Below are 16,864 nucleotides of genomic sequence, written 5' to 3' on the forward strand. Positions count from 1 at the left end.
TGAAAAGATGCATCATTCCTTTCCGCTCAGAATTCACCTGGATAAGCACAGAAACAAAATCATCCGAAGTACAACTGGCTCAGTCAGGGGTAATGAACACCCATCTTGTCCTTTAACTTTTACAAAATGGATTTAATTCCAGCTCAGATCTGCCGTGAGGGTTCTTTCTGAAATCAGCATTTAAATTTACAGTCAACTGTTGCAAGAGACTTGAAGGGGATTTGCTCGGTGTTGAACCGTCCTTCCAGCATGAGGATCCATGCTGCTGAAGATCGGAACACCATTCAAATACTCGCTGTGAAGAGTATTATGAGGGGTAGAACGTGGGCATACGCCTGATCTCATAATAAGAGTGGCAGGCTCATCAGTCTATTCCGCTGCCACCCTCGAGATCACACCTGATCTGTATTTGCCTTGCACCACGAGACCCCAGTCTCCGCATCATTCCATTGAATATTCATTGAGTGGAATCGAAGCAAGCAATGGACTGTCTGGTCACTTGTAGCTAATCTCAGACAACCCCCGATGGCTATCTTCGAGGTGTGTTGGTAGCTTGTTGTTTTTTTTTTTAAAAAAAAATATTTTTTATTCTCCTCCTTTTTCACATTTTCTCCCAAATTTACACCCAACAATAAACAATAATCAGTAATGAATGTAATGTCAATCCTCATATCAATAACAACAATCCCATCATCCCACCAAACCCCAGACATTGGCCCGCATGTTAACATAAACAAATGACAAAAAGGAATCAGGAATCACCCATAGTCACCATTAACACATACAGCCCCCCCAACCCTCCCAGCCCCCAAATCCCCTAGAATTCGATGTGATCCAATTCTCAAAAGTGCATAATGAATAACGCCCATGAATTGTAGAACCCCTCCACCCTTCCCCTCAGTTCAAATTTGACCTTTTCAAGCGTTAGGAATTCCAGCAGGTCCCCCGGCCATCCCAGGGCACAGGGTGGAGAGGTTGATCTCCACCCCAACAGGATCCGCCTTTGGGCGATCAACAACGCAAAGGCTACAACATCTGCCTCCGTGCCTGGTTTCCAACACCGGCTGGTCCAACACCCCGAATATGGTCTCCCGAGGGCCCGGGTCCAGTTTCACGTGCACCACTTTAGAGATTACCCTAAACACCTCCTTCCAGTTATCCTCCAGTTTTGGACAGGACTAAAACATATGAACGTGGTTTGCGGGTCCCACCACGCAACGTTCACACACATCTTCTACCCCCTCAAAGAGCCGGCTCATCCTCGCCCTTGTAAGGTGCGCTCTGTACACCATCTTCAGCTGTATCAGCCCCAACCTCGCACACGAGGTGGAGGCGTTCACCCTCCGGAGCACCTCACACCAGAACCCCTTCTCCATACCCTCTCCCAACTCTTCCTCCCACTTCGCCTTGATCCCTTCTAGCGGCGCCTTCTCCTCCTCCAAAATAGCCCTGCAAACCGCCGATACTACCACCTTCTCCAGTCCTCCTGTCGTCAGCACCTCCTCTAGCAATGTGAAAGCCGGCTCTACTGGGAAGCTCTGTATCTCCTTTCTGGCAAAGTCTCGAACCTGCATGTATCTAAATATTTCCCCCTGCTCCAGCCCATACTTCGGTCCCAGTTCCTTCAATCCTGCAAAACGACCCCCAAGAAACAAATCTTTTAGTGTCCTAATTCCTTTCTCCTCCCATCTCTGAAAATTTCCATCCCACTTCCCTGGCTCAAATCCATGGTTCCCCCGAATTGGCATTTCCCTTGACCCTGCCCCCAACCCGAAGTGCTGTCGAAACTGCCTCCAAATTCTCAACGAAGCTATTGCTACCGGACTCAGAGTATCTCCCCGGGGCCATCGGGAGCGGCGCTGTCGCTAGCGCCTTCAATCCCGACCCCCTACCCAAACTCTCCTCTATTCTGACCCATTGGGAGTCAACCCATTTGACCCAGCTCCATACCTTCTTCATATTCGCCGCCCAATAATAATATCAGGTTCGGGTTCTGGAAGGGGGCGGCAAGGACGGTGTCGAAGGTGGTGGGGTCCAGGGTCAAACCAGGATGGGGGCTTGCGATCTTTGGGGTCGGGGTAGAACCGGGGGTACAGGAGGCTAGGGAGGCCGGAATACTGGCCTTTGCGTCCCTAGTGGCTCGACGAAGGATATTAATTCAATGGAAGGACGCGAGGCCTCCAAGCGTTGAAACTTGGATTAACGATATGGCTAGCTATATTCAGCTAGAAAGGATCAAATTTGCCCTGAGAGGGTCGGTACAGGGATTCTCCAGGCGGTGGCAACCTTTCCTTGACTTTTTAGATCAGAGATAGGCGTACGGGGTCGTGGCAGCAGCAACCCGGGGGGGGGGGGGGGGGGGGGGGGCAGCAATGGTCGTGGGGGGACTTGCACGACTGTAACGCGGGCAAGTCTGCTCGCTGCTCATGTCTGAAACTGTAGGCTGCCTTGTTTGTTAAGTTGTTGCTTGGGGGGGGGGGGGGGGGGGGGGGGGATTGGTGCGCGCGAGAGGGCGGGCGAGGGAGGGATATTTGCCTAGAGGGATTGTGTTGTAAATAATTTAAAATTAGTAGGGGTAAATGTCTGTATGGAAAAACTCTTTCAATAAAAATTATTTAAAAAAAAAAAAATAATATCAGGTTCGGAAGACCCAAACCCCCTGCCTGCCTTCCTCTCTGTAGTAGCACCTTTTCAATTCTGGCCACCTTCCCTCCCCATATGAACGAGGTATGGTAGCTTGTTGCTTGCAGGGTAAGTTAATATTAAAAAGCTTGAAAATCCAGTGCACCTTCCTGCGCAATACAAAACTACAACTTTACTTCTATACCTCATTCTGAAACACACTGCCATTTAGTCTTCATAGAAAATAACTGTACAATGATTGAAAAAGTTGCTGATCTGTGACTGATGTCTACAGAAGCTTGCTTGCTTCCTGGGTCAAATTGCAAACTCTCCTGACAATAAACGTCTAGCTGGTAAAAATTAAAAATACTTAGCTGGGCACAAGCAGAAGCATACATCCTCTCTAAACATTCAGTTCAACTTCAAGGTAAGTACTTAAAAATCCCCAGTCAACCGGCCTCTTCCTTGAACATCGCATTAAAACCTAGTTTGACGCTGCAAAGGAGCTGCATTGACTGCACCATTTATGAAAGTATGGTTGCCAATTCTGGTTGGACGTAGTCCCAGGGATTGCATTATATGACCCCTTGCCTCAAACCACTGTGGCCAAAGCAGCCTTTTGCCCCATTTCCAATACTTTTATAACTAATAAAAGTCCTTGTAGAAAATGAAAGAAAATACATATTAGAGCTCCTCTGACTTCTTCCCTTGGTTTACTTGCAGCAGGGGAATAAATCTTGATGACTCTAGGATAATTCAAGAGGATTGGCAAGACAATGCTCGAGCAGTGAGATTTCCTTAGCGAGGAACTCTCACATTGCCTCCATCTGAAGTCAAAGCATGCCCAGACTCCAAATTTATACTGGAAACTCAGCAATGCAGCAAAATGCACTCTGTTTCATGGCAATGTTAAAGCTGCAGCACAAAGGCAGTGATGTATTTTGCAGATTTGGTAATAGTTCTTCTCATTAGGAATTTGATTGTTCAGATGAATTGAGAAAGGAACAGGATCAAAAAGGCTACAGATTATTGGGCGACACGGTAGCACAGTGGTTAGCACTGTTGCTTCACAGCACCAGGGACCCCAGGCTCGATTCCCAGCTTGGGTCACTGTCTGTACGGAGTTTGCACGTTCTCCCCGTGTCTGTGTGGGTTTCTCCCAGTTCTCCGGTTTCCTCCCACAAGTCCAAATATGTGCGGGTTAGGTGGATTGGTTACACTAAATTACCCCGCAGTGTCCAAAAGCTAGATGGGGTTGCTGGCTTACGGGTTAAGGTGGAGGCGTCGGCTTAAGTGGGGTACTCTTTCAGGGGCCGGTGTAGACTCTATGGGCCGAATGGCCTCCTTCTGCACTGTCAGATGTTGTCTCTATGGACGGCAGAGGTCTCTCTGCCAAAGCTGAAAGTCGTCAAGATGAAACACAAAGAGGGGCAAGTGGAAAAGGGTCTCAGATGACTTTAATGTCGCTCACTATTCAAGGAGACGACTAGCATGCAGACATTTCCTAGGATGAAGGTTAAACTATCGACAGTGGAGTGATCGAAGGAGGCTTCGGGCAGCGAAAAATCTCTAAGATCCAAAAGTTATGAATTCAGAAAATCAGACAGGATTTAGAAGTCTGTCCATGTTTTCGAATGAAAATCAGGATAAACTGAAATCAACAATTCTTTTATGTATTAATAATTATCCAAAATGATGTTTCAAGGATATATCATGTTGAAATGCCACTGAAAAATGACACGGTACACCTATGGTTTATGACAGCACTGTCTCTCCCAGCTGCTTCCCAACACACCCCACTCTGTCGCAGGGCATATGTATTTTCTTACGTTTAGTCCAAGAACTCAATTTTAAATGCCTCATGATACATTTGGTCCTGAATCTGAAATACAAAAGTTTAAAAATGACCACTAATATCCTTCAGGTTTGACTGGTTGGTCCGAAAGAGGCACACTACAACCCAAATGCTAAACTAGTCCGGAAACCTAAGTTTCAACTAAACGCATGACACAGTTGACAAACTTCATAGACACATTACTATAATTTCCTCGTCTGAAGTTCAGGATTCTCCACAAATTTCATATACTCATCAAGTGCTGTGCCATTAAAAAGTACATCAAGCGTGCGGTGTTGAAAAAGAAAACCCTTATTTGGAAAACGTACTCTTATGCCATCTGGCAGCAGTATGTGGAAAAAGGGAAAATAAGGACTCAAAAACTTAAGGCATGCGTTAAAACATGGAAGAGATCAACGGTCCTCACCAGAACTGCTGGTCAGCACAGTCTCTTGTTCGGTCAGATTTGCCATTGCCATGGCAGTTGGCGATGTTACGGTTGGTTGCATTGGCAGGCTGGTGAGTGGCTGGATGACCACGTTTGCGGGTACTGTGTTATCTGTTGCTTGGAGAGCCCCGGCTTGCTGAGCTAGGTTCGGGTCAGTTGGCATTTGTTGGGTGAGCACGTTACCCTGTTGCAATGTCTGCTGCAAAATGCTCGAATCAATCTGCAGGGAGGGAAAAAAAAACAAACATTCAGCTGAATACTAAGCAGATGCAAGTTAATCAAAGAGTCAGTTTTCTCAATCATATTACTAATAACCAGTTGATAGACATTTTCAATTGATTTATTAATGCCAGAGTCTTTAACGTTTACTCAACCGAAAAATTGAAAATCCAATAAAATGCACAGGAGAAATCTGACCATAACCAGTTTCTTACAGAGCCCATTTGGCCCATCATGTCTGTTTGCAGTGGCTAATGTATCTTTGGGTGCATTTTTCCCACCGTGTTGCGCCCGGTACCGATCCCATTACGCCGGGTGTATAGAGGGAGAGGCCAAAAACCGGTTTCACGCCAGGTGGTGAGTCGCGCACAATGCACCTGACCACTATGCTCTAGTGGATCTGGATCATGTCTTTGCTGGGTCTGATCAAGATAAGCATATTTAAGTGAGTCATTAGGCAAATTTAAATATGCGCAGCCCATTTTGTGACCCAGTTCCCGGTATTCACCGGCTGCACCAATCAGATCTCACGTCAGCGCAAATTAGTACTGGTCTCCAGAAACGGAGGCCAGATGTGATGGCCACGTCGGGAGGCTCAGAGGCTACTGGAAACCTCGGGTGGTCAGGGATCGGGCTGGTTGTGGCACCCAGGAAGTACCGACCTGGCACACTGGCAGTGATGCCAGGTCGACACTTCCAGGGTGCCTGGGGCACATTCAGGAGATGGGATCTGAGGGGGAGCATGCCCATGAAAGGGGGGAGGGGGTGAAAGGTGGGGGGCCTGTATGATGGGGAGAGCTCAACGACTCCATAGAGCGGTATGCTCACTTGAGGGGGGGGGGGGATGCTCCAACGGCTACGAGGGTGGATGGGTGTGGTACCGTGTCACCCTCATGCCTGGGTGGTTGTGGGGGAGGGGGGGGGTCAAGCGGACTTTTTGTGATGGGGAGCAAGTTACTCTTCCGGGGTCAAGGGTGTTGCCCATGTCCGCGGGGGCGGGGGTGCGTAATGTCCGTGGGTCGGGGGTGAGGGAACCTCACTTTGAGATCTGGGCACCCTTTAAAAATGGCGCCACGATCTCAGAGGAGCTGGTCTTGCCAGTGCCTTTAGATCCCCCGCTGCATTTTCTGAGGAGGTTAAATTTGTTGAAACTATCAGGTTCAGCATGTTTAAGAACTTGTAATTGGGGCTCATGTTACAAGTTTGAATCAGACATAGATTTTGCCATAATAATACTTTTAAACAAACCAATCACAGCAGGGATAATAATTTTGCATTAAATGCAAAGAAATTCCAATTATAAGACCAGAAAAATTACTTCCTTCCCTGCTGCGGCGGAAGATCTGACCCAAATGTGGAAAGACCCCCTCAAACAAGTGCGATTAGAAGTTACTCACAACAGAGAGTCTGGGGCATGGCCAGTTTTGTAGGCATGGATTTGTTCACACAAATAGCACTGATTAAGGGCATAAGTGAGCGAGAGTACTTGGTGACATATTATAGCCAGGTATACAGCCGAGCAAGTTAAAAATATAACTGTACATTATCAAATCAGTAGTTCGATGAGCGAAATATCTTTATTTCTCCTCCACACTCAGATGTACACAATGTTTATATTATAATCTGTAAAACTCCCTCCACCCTGTGCCTTTCTATCCTTTATTAACTTTAGGTCATCCAAAACTCTGCTGCCCATGTCCTTACTCATGTTAACTCCTGTTCACCCACCAACGGTGTTCACTGACCTACAATAGGTTTTGGTCAAGCAATGTCTCAATTTCAAAACACTCATCCTTGGTTTCAAGTCCTTCCAGAGCCTTGCCTCTCCCTTTTTCTCCAATCTCCGCCAACACCACAACCTTCCAGGATATTTGCACTCACCTAATTCTGGCCTCTTGTGCATCTCTGATTCTAATTGTTTCACCAATGGCGGCCATGCCTTCAAGTTGTCTAAGCAATAAGCACCAAAATTCCCTCCGTAAACCTCCCCATTTCTCCTTTAGGACACTCCTTCAAACCGACTCCGTCAGACTGCCGGTGGCGGCCATGGAGTGAGTGGTCACACATTTGGTGGCTCCTGCTTGAATTGTTTGGTCCTTACTACCTGTCCACGGGTACAAAGTACAGGAACAGACCGTGCTAAGGATTCTCCTTCAGGTGGGCATGTCTCAGCCCTATCAAACAAGGAGTGCATCTGTAAAGGGGCAACAGTCAGACCAGGAGCTTTCGTGAAGTGCGATAGAATGAAAGATGGCGGAGAGCTTTGTGGCGTCATTGTCTGCTCAGTGGTCCACGGAACAGTTGGTGGAGATTTTGACGGCCAGGTTCCGGCAGCAAAGGCAGGAGGTCTCAAAGGACCTGGCTGATTTGGGCAGCCATCGAGAGTCTGGAGGAGAGGCTGGAGGGACATAGTGTGTGTCTCTCCAAAAAAATGGAAGAGTCGGTGCTGGACCATGAGGATCGGCTGGCCTTGTTGGAGGTAGAGATTACACTGATGGTGGAGGGCCAAACACTTCATAGTAATGGAACCTGACTGTGCTGTTGGTTAAACTCACATTAATGGCAACCCTGTAATGATTTTTAAAAAACAATGGCATTGATGTTCATCATAGTAACACTGATGACACACTCGATACCTGTAGCGTGATGTTGTTTATATTGCTGGGATCAATGCCGGAGATCTGGACGTTCTGCCCAACCAGGTTAGCTGAAGCAAGCTGTAGCTGTATTCCCTCGAGAGTGGCGAAGCTGGCATCGGTCAGTGACAATGTCAAATCACCCCCAGCTGCCAATAAATCCAAGGACAGAAACAGGTTATTAAGTGAGGAAAGTGGTACAGACTGTAATGAATACATTAAAATCTGATCAAATGTTGGCTGCAATTGACAGATATTGCACACTCCAGATTTGGTGCTCAATGAATACATGTGAAATTATTTTGGTCAAAGATTAAAAGTATTAATGCAAGCAGTAATAGTGCATAAAGTTTAACTGAAATTAATGGCCTTTATTGGATCCAAGAAAAACAAATCAGAGTGTTTGCATTTTAACGGTGAGAGACTAAAATTTGTGGAGAAGCCAAAGGATTTAGGTATCAATGCACACATGTCACTAAGAGCTAGTTGCACATGTTCAAAATATGAAATTGTCAATGGCCAAAAGTTTAATGTGATCATAAGCAAATCATAAAGCTTAAATGAAATGAACAGACATATTGTACATTGAAGTCAGCTTCAAAATAGATACGATTTAATGGAATACAATTATTGACTTTAAGCATTCCCCAACAGAACTATCCTGAGGGACGTTGTGTCACCAGCAGCAGATGAAAAATCTTTGACTCTTGATGCTTCATCAGTATCATCAAAACAAGCTACATGCTTCCCACCCTCACCTCCCAAAAAATAGGTCAGGCCCAATGCATCTTAAAATGTTTGAAGCATTAGAGTCTGTTCAGTCATAACTCAGCACAATTAAAACATAATCATCACTTCTGGGCCATCTAAGGTATAGACATAAATGCAAGTATGCAATTGGCACCTGCCAACATATCTACACATAAATCAAAAGCTTAACTTTGCCAAAGGGGCAGCATAATGTTTGAAACTCAATGGAATTTTTTGCGATGTTTAGTTGAAGCTTTTGAATTTGTACTCCGAAATAAATTACGCTGAATAAGCTGCTTTTACAGAATCACAGATACGGGTTTTCTATCTGTTCATTATATTAACAAAAAGGAGCATGTATCAATAGTGAAATAAAATTATTGCTAGTGATGGATAAAACAGAGGCCTCTTCATGCTTGGTATTTTTGAAGTGAGCTAAAAGTTAACTTGTATTAATAAGAGCAACATTCATAACTCCTGTTGGTGTTAAATTATGGCCGGGTCTTTAAGTTGATTTATTTAGGGTCAAAATCATAATCAAAGAAGCAAAGCTAAGCAGATACATTATTCATAAAGTGCACATAATGAATTAGGGATTTTTTGAGCAAAACAAAACAAACGGAAAGAAGGTGGCTGCTTTTGTGTCAAATCTTCTTATTAAGCTTATTAAAAAGATTTGGTTAACAATAGCTGGACAACTTGTGTTGATTTTGTTATGCTGGACATTGTAATAAGTGGGTCTATGAAAATTTGAAGTTTAATAAAATGCTGACATAAACAACTGGACAAGATTCCTTTGTATGTAGCATTAAAATTCAAATTACATCACTGCCCCTGTAATAAAGGGGGAAGTTTATGAATACTGAGGTCAGCAGTAACCTCCTGTTTGCCACTGCAAATGCAAACATGGGTCTACTTCATCAAATGCTCAATTCACCCCCAATGAGGATATTCATTATGGGGCTGGATTCTCAGAGCCTCCGTGCTGAAATCGCATTCGGTGGAGAATGGCCCTTTACCCAGAAATTGAGACCGGCGCCGCTGAAGCGATTCTCCAGTTCTGGGAATCGCATGCGGGATCTACGCAGCGTGGGTAGGGGGCCATTGACAGAGGCCACCTCCCCACCCCCGCGATTCTCCGCGCAAAACTGGCCGAGTTCCCGACGGCGTCGTTCTAACCACGTATCAGCCATCGGGAACCTCGGGTGGCGGCTTCAGACTCAATCTGCAGCCGCCCTGGTTGGGGGGGGGGCCCTCAGGGACGGCCAGGGGAGCGATCGGGCGGCATGGGGCCGCAGGCGTGCGCGATCTCCCGGGGGGGGGGACGACATTTTTTATGACAGTCTGCGGTGCAAGTCCGTCATGTCGCACAGCGTGTCTGCTGCAGGCCGCCGCCGTGCACATGCGCGGACTCCCGACCGGAAGTGCGGGGCCCCATATGCACAGCCAGAGCTGCAAGAAGCACTCCGCGACCCTGCCAGCCCCCTGCAGGTACGAGAATCACTCAGGACTTTCTTAAGGAAAGACGAGAGTGAAGCGCCAGCATTTTTACACTGGCGTGGGGACACAGCCCCATTTTCTGAGAATCCAGCCCATGGTTGCGAGTATAGAGCATAGAACAGTACAGCACAGAACAGGCCCTTCGGCCCTCGATGTTGTGCCGAGCCATGATCACCCTACTCAAACCCACACATCCACCCTATACCCGTAACCCAACAACTCCCCCCTTAAGTGGGGTGGGTAGTGTATTTATGTGATGTGCAAGGCATTGGAGTTGAGCGGCACAGGCTGGATAGATAAAAGGGTTTTTCCTGTTAGTCTTTGTACGAATGCTTGTGGAAAAGGCTTGTGGATAATTTTGTGAATTGAGCCAAAAACCGTGAAACAGAGGGGAAATTATAAGAAATTTTTCTTTTTAAAAATTGCAAGTTATCTAGAATGCACTGTCTGAAAGAGTAATGGATGTAGGTTCAAGCTTAATTTTATTTTTAAAAGAAAATGGATAAATAATACCGGGGAAAAGATTGCAGTGTTTGCGGGACTAATTAATAATAATAATAATAATCTTTTTTAATGTCACAAGTAGGCTCACATTAACACTGCAATGAAGTCATTGTGAAAATTCCCTAGTTGCCACATTCCGCCACCTGTTCGGGTACACTGACGGAGAATTCAGAATGTCCAATTCACCTAACAGGACATCCTTGGACTGTGGGAGGAAACCGGACCACCTGGAGGAAACCCGCGCAGACACGGGGAGAATGTGCAGATTCCACACAGACAGTGACCCAAGTGGGAATCGAACCCGGGACCCAGGTGCTGTGAAGCAACAGTGTGAACCACTGTGCTATTGTGCCAGAGCACCTGGAGGAAACCCACACAGACATGGAGAGAACGTGCAGACTCTGCACAGACAGTGACCCAAGTAGATAGGCTTTTCAAAAAGCTGGAGCAGGCTTGATGGAGCAAACGGTCTCCTTCTGCGTTGTCTGGTTAGATGGACTTGATGATAATTGCAGCTGACACAACCAAAAAGTAAGAAATGCCAAAATACTGAAATGATTAAAAACATTACCTGACACAGAGACAGGAAGAATAGCTTGTCCAACTAGTCCCTGTTGGAGAAGGTTCTGATCAAATTGGCTGGTGAGAACTCCGTTGTTGGTGATGTAAACATTCGCAGTAGTCAGCAAGTTTACGGGCTGCAGGCTCTCTGTTGATTGACGCGTTACAGGCTTCCGGATTTTCTTTGGCAGTGATGTGGGCTTAAAGTGGGACTGTATGTGACTTTTCCTGTGTCCTGAAGTCCGGAAACGCACATCACAATGCGGGCACTTAAAAGGCTTTGCTCCAGTGTGCAATCGCATGTGAACTTTTAGGCTACCTTTGGTCGAGAAGGGAGAGCTGCATACGTGGCATTTGAAGTGTTTCTGACCTGAATTTGAAAATGCAAAAATACATATTTTGAATAATTAAAGAAAAAAAACAGCAGAAACATACGCACACCCAAAACAGATAGTGATAGATGCCCAAAACAATTTAAAGACCATTGCCAAAGAATTATGATCGATCTTAGAATGTAAGAGGCACAGAATTTTCTAATTTGTTATTAACTTTTCCTGTTAACTTCATAAATTATTTATAAATAAGTTCACCTCGAGGGGTTTTTAAAAAATGTGCTGAATTCCGTGGCCAACGTAAGTGATTCTGCTCCTTCCGTCCCATTCATCAAATGAATACTTATCACTGAAGCACATCACCAGCTATTTCCAGAGCTGCTTTCAATACTTTCCTGCAGTGGCCAAAATTAATTACTGCATTCTTACCTCATCGATACAAAGGTATGACATTGTCTAAAGCTCAATCCTAAGGGAAACACAGGGAACTGTGCGCTCCAGCAGGTTTGAAGCTGACATTTGCTCAGATTCAGCCCTGTAGATACTCCATGGACTTAACCAGTAAATTAACCCCCTGCACCAGACACAACACCCTTCCTTGATATATTTCAGGTGCAAGTGCCAAACTATATAAACAGAATCACATTTTAAATTTTTTGGGGGTGGCGCGGTGGCAAGCACTGCTGTCTCAAAGCGCAAGGGACCCAGGTTCAATTCCGGCATCAAGTGACTGTGTGAAGTTTGTACCTTCTCCCAGTGTCTGCGTGGGTTTCCTCCGGGTGCTCCGGTTTCTTTCCACAGTCCAAAGACGTGCAGCTTAGGAGGATTGGCCATTCTAAATTGTCTCTTAGCGTCCAGGGATGTGCAGGATGTTGTGGGAATATGGGAATAGGTAGGGGTAGACATTTGTAAATGGGCAGAGTGCTCATTCGAAGGGTCGGTGCAGACTTAATGGGCTGAATGACCTCCTTCTGCACTAGTGATTCTGTATAACTACACACATGTAGTATCATTGGCGACACTTGACTAACAATGGGGTGAAAGGGTATCGGAAAGTTGTGTTGAGGCCACAATCCAATCAGCCATGATCCAATTGGAGCAGGCCCGACGGGCTGAATGGCCTGCGGGGCTGGTTTAGCTCACTGGGCTAAATCACTGGCTTTTAAAGCAGACCAAGCAGGCCAGCAGCACGGTTCGATTCCCATACCAGCCTCCCCGGACAGGCGCCGGAATGTGGCGACTAGGGGCTTTTCACAGTAACTTCATTGAAGCCTACTCGTGACAATTTTCATTTTTCATTTCCTGCCCCTAATTCGCATGTTAGCAGAGCTGCAAACTGAGAGTCAACCTGACTACTTGGATTTTATTGTTGGGCATAAACCAAGACACTAGAACTCTGTATATGCAAGATGCTTACACCTGTAAACAGATCTAATTAGGTTAAAAATATACAAGCCCCAATGTCTGTGCCCCTGATCCCAGCAGATTGATCTTGGCTTAGCGAGCTCTCCGCAGGGTTCCAGGCCTGTATTTGGGAGTTGCATAGTGGAGGGAAGGAAATAGTTGCTGGAGGCCTCTGGATCCTGTAGCGGCGTGGCATGGCGGAAGAGAAAACATTCTTTTTTTTAAGAACAGGATGGGATTGGGCAGTTGAACTGTGTTGTTGTAGTAGTGCAGGAACCAAATTTGCAGCTCTTTTCTTCAAAAGAACAGGAGAGCCCCTGAGCATGCTCCTTCATTCAATTTGATCATGGCCTACCTACATCTTAACTCCACCTATCCTGCCTTGGCACTCTTATCTGACAAAAATCTATCAATCACAGTTGACACCCCGGCTTCAACTTGGTTTTAGAGCCAACTGCAGAAGGATTGAGATACGTTAAATTTTGAGCAATCACTGCAAGCTGTGGTTTTGTTTAAGTGCGAATGAGTTGAGGGATGCTGCGCTGTGAACAAGCTGCGTCAGCCAAAGGCGACAAACAAAATCAAAAATAAATTATGGGGAAGTAAACCAACCACGAGGCAAAATGGAATAGGCGGCTAGCGTGATGCAGTTACATGAAGTGGGTTGTACAGAGGCTTGTGTGGAGCATAAAAACTGGCCGAAACCATTAAGGGCGGAGCAGAGAGAGGAAAGAGAGAAGAAAGAGAGAGAGAAAAGAGGGAAGAAAGAGAGAAGAGAGAAGAAAGGAGAGAAAAGAGAGAGGAGAGAGAAGGAAGAGAGGAGAGAGAGAGGAGAGAGAGAGAGAAGAGAGGAGAGAGAGAGGAGAGAGAGAGGAGAGAAGGGAAGAGAGAGAGAGAGGAGAGAAGAGAGAGAGAAGAGAGAGAGAGGAGAGAGAGGAGAGGAGAGAGAGGAGCGATAGGAGAGTGAGAAGAGGGAGAGGAGAGGGAGAGGAGGGGGAGAGGAGAGGGAGAGGGAGAGGAGAGGGAGAGGAGAGGGAGAGGAGAGGGAGGGGAGAGAAGGGAAGAGGGAGGAGAGGAGAGGAGTGAAGAGAGAGAGGAGAGAGGAGAGAGGAGAGAAGAGAGAGAGAGGAGAGAAGAGAGAGAGGAGAGAAGAGAAGATGGAAAGAGGAGAGAAGAGGAGAGAGAAGAGAAGAGGAGAGGAGAGAGAAGAGAGAGAGAGAGAAGAGAGAGAGAGGAGAGAAGATGGAGAGAGGAGAGAAGAGGAGAGAGGAGAGAAGAGAAGAGGAGAGAAGAGAGAGAGAGGAGAGAAGAGAGAGAGAGGAGAGAAGAAAGAGAGAGAGAGGAGAGAAGAGAGAGAGAGAGAGGAGAGAAGAGAGAGAGAGGAGAGAGAAGAGAAGAGGAGGAGAGAGAAGAGAGAGAGGAGGGAAGAGAGAGAGAGTGGGCGAGAGAGAAAAAAAAGAATTCCAGATGCCCACATCGTGTAAAGTGCTTCTTGGAATCAACTCCCTGAATAGCATGGCTCCAATTTTAAGGTTACCCCTATTTGGTTCTGAACTTTCCCCAGAGTAGGAACTACTATCTCTTCATCAATATACTCATCCACATTTGAGCCAATATATTGTACATCCCACATCAGTTTTAATGAAGATTATGCAATTAATTCTAGTACTATAAATAACACTAAATATCATCAAGGGATTATAGCACACACCTGAACAAGTGTCACGCGCGGCATGCAGTTTTAAATTTGATGGGCTTACTTCTGGTCTAATTATTGAACTAAATGTCTAGCAATCACCCTGAAATTCGACCCATTAATCTGTTCTTCAAAGTGAAATTGAACAGCGTAATTCAACAATCACACTGGCACTGTCACAACCACTAGCACGGTCCCAACCTTCATCAAATAGAAAGGCATCACTGGTGGCCTTTTACTTGCTGGAACAGAGATGCAGTTAGTCTTCATTTTTTTTTAAAGTAAGGAGCCTTGCTTTTATCTTTTTCCTCAAAGAATTGGCTGTCCATTATAAATTGTGGCTGGTGCTGTAATCATGACAGACTATCAAGGATATTAAATCAACGTGCGACAGCTCAGGCTGGCTGCTGATTGCACTTCAGCCAATTCGCTGAATTTTCTAAAACAAGGTTGAACCCTTCACTTCATTTTTACAAAATGGCAATGGTCAAATAAGATCACGACCCACTTATTGACACAAAGTTAATCTGAAGTGGCAATTTCACAATTCCTCTTGCTTTCAATTTCAAGCATTGAAGTACCTGCTATATTTCGCCATGTGGGAAATTTGAAGTCTTCAAACCTGAGCTTCAGGCACTGGGAAGTGGGTAGCAAGAAGCTGTTCACACATTTGCTTCCAATTTTCATCCACTTACAAATTTAATGGGTGGTAACATGGGCTGTGTAATTAGCATTCCCAGTTTATGAAGCTTGGCACCAGAAGAATTGAAGATGAAAACTTACCTGACTACTTGCAAGAAATTATTAGTGCACACAATTTTGCAGTTAAACTGTCCAGTCTAATTACTTTCAAACAAGCCTCCTTATGTAGTGCCATCTGTGCAATAAGCAAACACGGTTTGTAGGTTTAACATTTTTCAGTGATGTGCTACTTTTAAACGCCTCCTCAGCATTTGTCCCATGTTCAGGCCGGGGATGACTGTCAGCAGACCGGCCAGGACCATTCTCGCAGTCCCTGGAGGGCACGGACCCGAGCAGCTCCGAGGCAGACATCTCGGAGACTGGTACTGAAGAGGTGTCACATTTGTCATCCGCATCCTCTGCCTGCGCAGGTACTCGCACCTCGGTGGGATTAAGCAGTAGGCAGGCTCCTCTGTCACTCACTGGTGAGTACATCACTCCTGATAATCCACAGCTGGTGGAGGCCGGGACGTCCCAGGGATCCAGCACTCGTGAGGGATGCCGGAGCCCATGACTTTGCTGGGCCCCTGGCTGATGGGGTGCCCTGGGTGCTGTCATCCCAGAGCTGCTGGAACTGCAAAGACAGAGTCGCAAGCATCAGGAAAAGATGATAGCATCCCCCCTCGGACTGCAAGGCCAACTGGAGGAGCCGCATCGTCTTCTGTCCCAGGAGATGGTGCCGTCAATCCGATGCAACAAAGTAAACACTACAAAGTTGGCATCCGCAGTGGAGATCTTGGTACAGAAGGTGCCCTATATGGAGGGAGATATCCACTCCGTGGTTCAGCTGATGACCTCTATGGCTGAGGGCATGAGCTACAAACTGCAGGGCTTCAACTGCATAGTGCAAGGACGAGTGGGAATCCAAGAGTGTCAGCGCAAGACGGCGGATCACACCTAGCTGTCTCTCTATCCCATGGAGGAGCCCAGGGCCGGCAAAGGGAAGAGGATCCGCTGGAGCGCAGCCCAGGGCCCTCCAGCCAAAAAACCCTGGGGTGTGCAGCCCATTTGACACCCCACCTCTCGGTGAGCGACACACGTCCAATCTCACAAACCGAGGAGGGCAGCACTGCAATACCCGTGCTACTCAAAAGCTGGGCCAGGACACTCCCAGAGACACCCGCCAAGGTAATCGCAAACAACGGCGTGGAAGTCATCAGGACGCTTCAGCCTCAGCTGTGGATCTTGGGGATACATTTAGAAGTAGCAGGAGGGTGAGAAAGACTTAGAAATAATCGGCACCTAGTGCGCATAGGTGAACCTAGAAACTATTAGAGAAAAATCCCCAAGGTAATAGCTAGGTCCCATCAAAAATCACTTTGATCACTCATAAAGAGTCTCCACAAGGTCATGTTGTGACGCCATGCTCTGCAAACCCGCATGAAAAATCGGCGCTTCATCCTTGTGCAGTGAGAATGGTAGCGCTATGTCTCTCCCATCTCCCACGCTGACGGTGCAGGAACGCCACATCACTCCTGGTGCTGTCCCCCCTTCCCCAACACACCAACATTGATGCCTCTCTGTGTGCCAGCCTTGTCTAATTATGAGGATATCATCAGTTGAAAATGTGCAAGTCTGCTCACCTCGTTAAGAGGTTGCGAAATATCCAGAACCCCT

General features: G+C 46.4%; 1 protein-coding gene and 1 long non-coding RNA gene across 8 annotated transcripts in view; one reads left to right on the plus strand and one right to left on the minus strand.

The window, feature by feature from the left end:
- Nucleotides 1-16,864, minus strand: part of LOC119972820 (zinc finger protein 236-like) — a 168,518-nt gene that overhangs the window by 32,303 nt on the left and 119,351 nt on the right. For all 7 annotated transcript variants that reach the window (XR_005462157.1, XM_038810265.1, XM_038810266.1 and 4 more), the window contains 3 exons: nucleotides 11,085-11,444; nucleotides 7,760-7,908; nucleotides 4,884-5,124 (listed from right to left, as the gene is read on the minus strand). Coding sequence is in view for 6 of the 7 variants with exons in the window: in XM_038810265.1 (XP_038666193.1) it covers nucleotides 4,884-5,124; nucleotides 7,760-7,908; nucleotides 11,085-11,444 (750 nt within the window). In the remaining variant the exon portion in view is untranslated. The remainder of the gene's footprint in view (nucleotides 1-4,883; nucleotides 5,125-7,759; nucleotides 7,909-11,084; nucleotides 11,445-16,864) is intronic.
- Nucleotides 1-16,864, plus strand: part of LOC119972821 — a 43,561-nt gene that overhangs the window by 7,346 nt on the left and 19,351 nt on the right. The gene's annotated exons all lie outside the window — the stretch shown is intronic.

Source organism: Scyliorhinus canicula, chromosome 10, assembly GCF_902713615.1.
Source record: "Scyliorhinus canicula chromosome 10, sScyCan1.1, whole genome shotgun sequence".
In the NCBI taxonomy this organism is placed as follows: domain Eukaryota; kingdom Metazoa; phylum Chordata; class Chondrichthyes; order Carcharhiniformes; family Scyliorhinidae; genus Scyliorhinus; species Scyliorhinus canicula.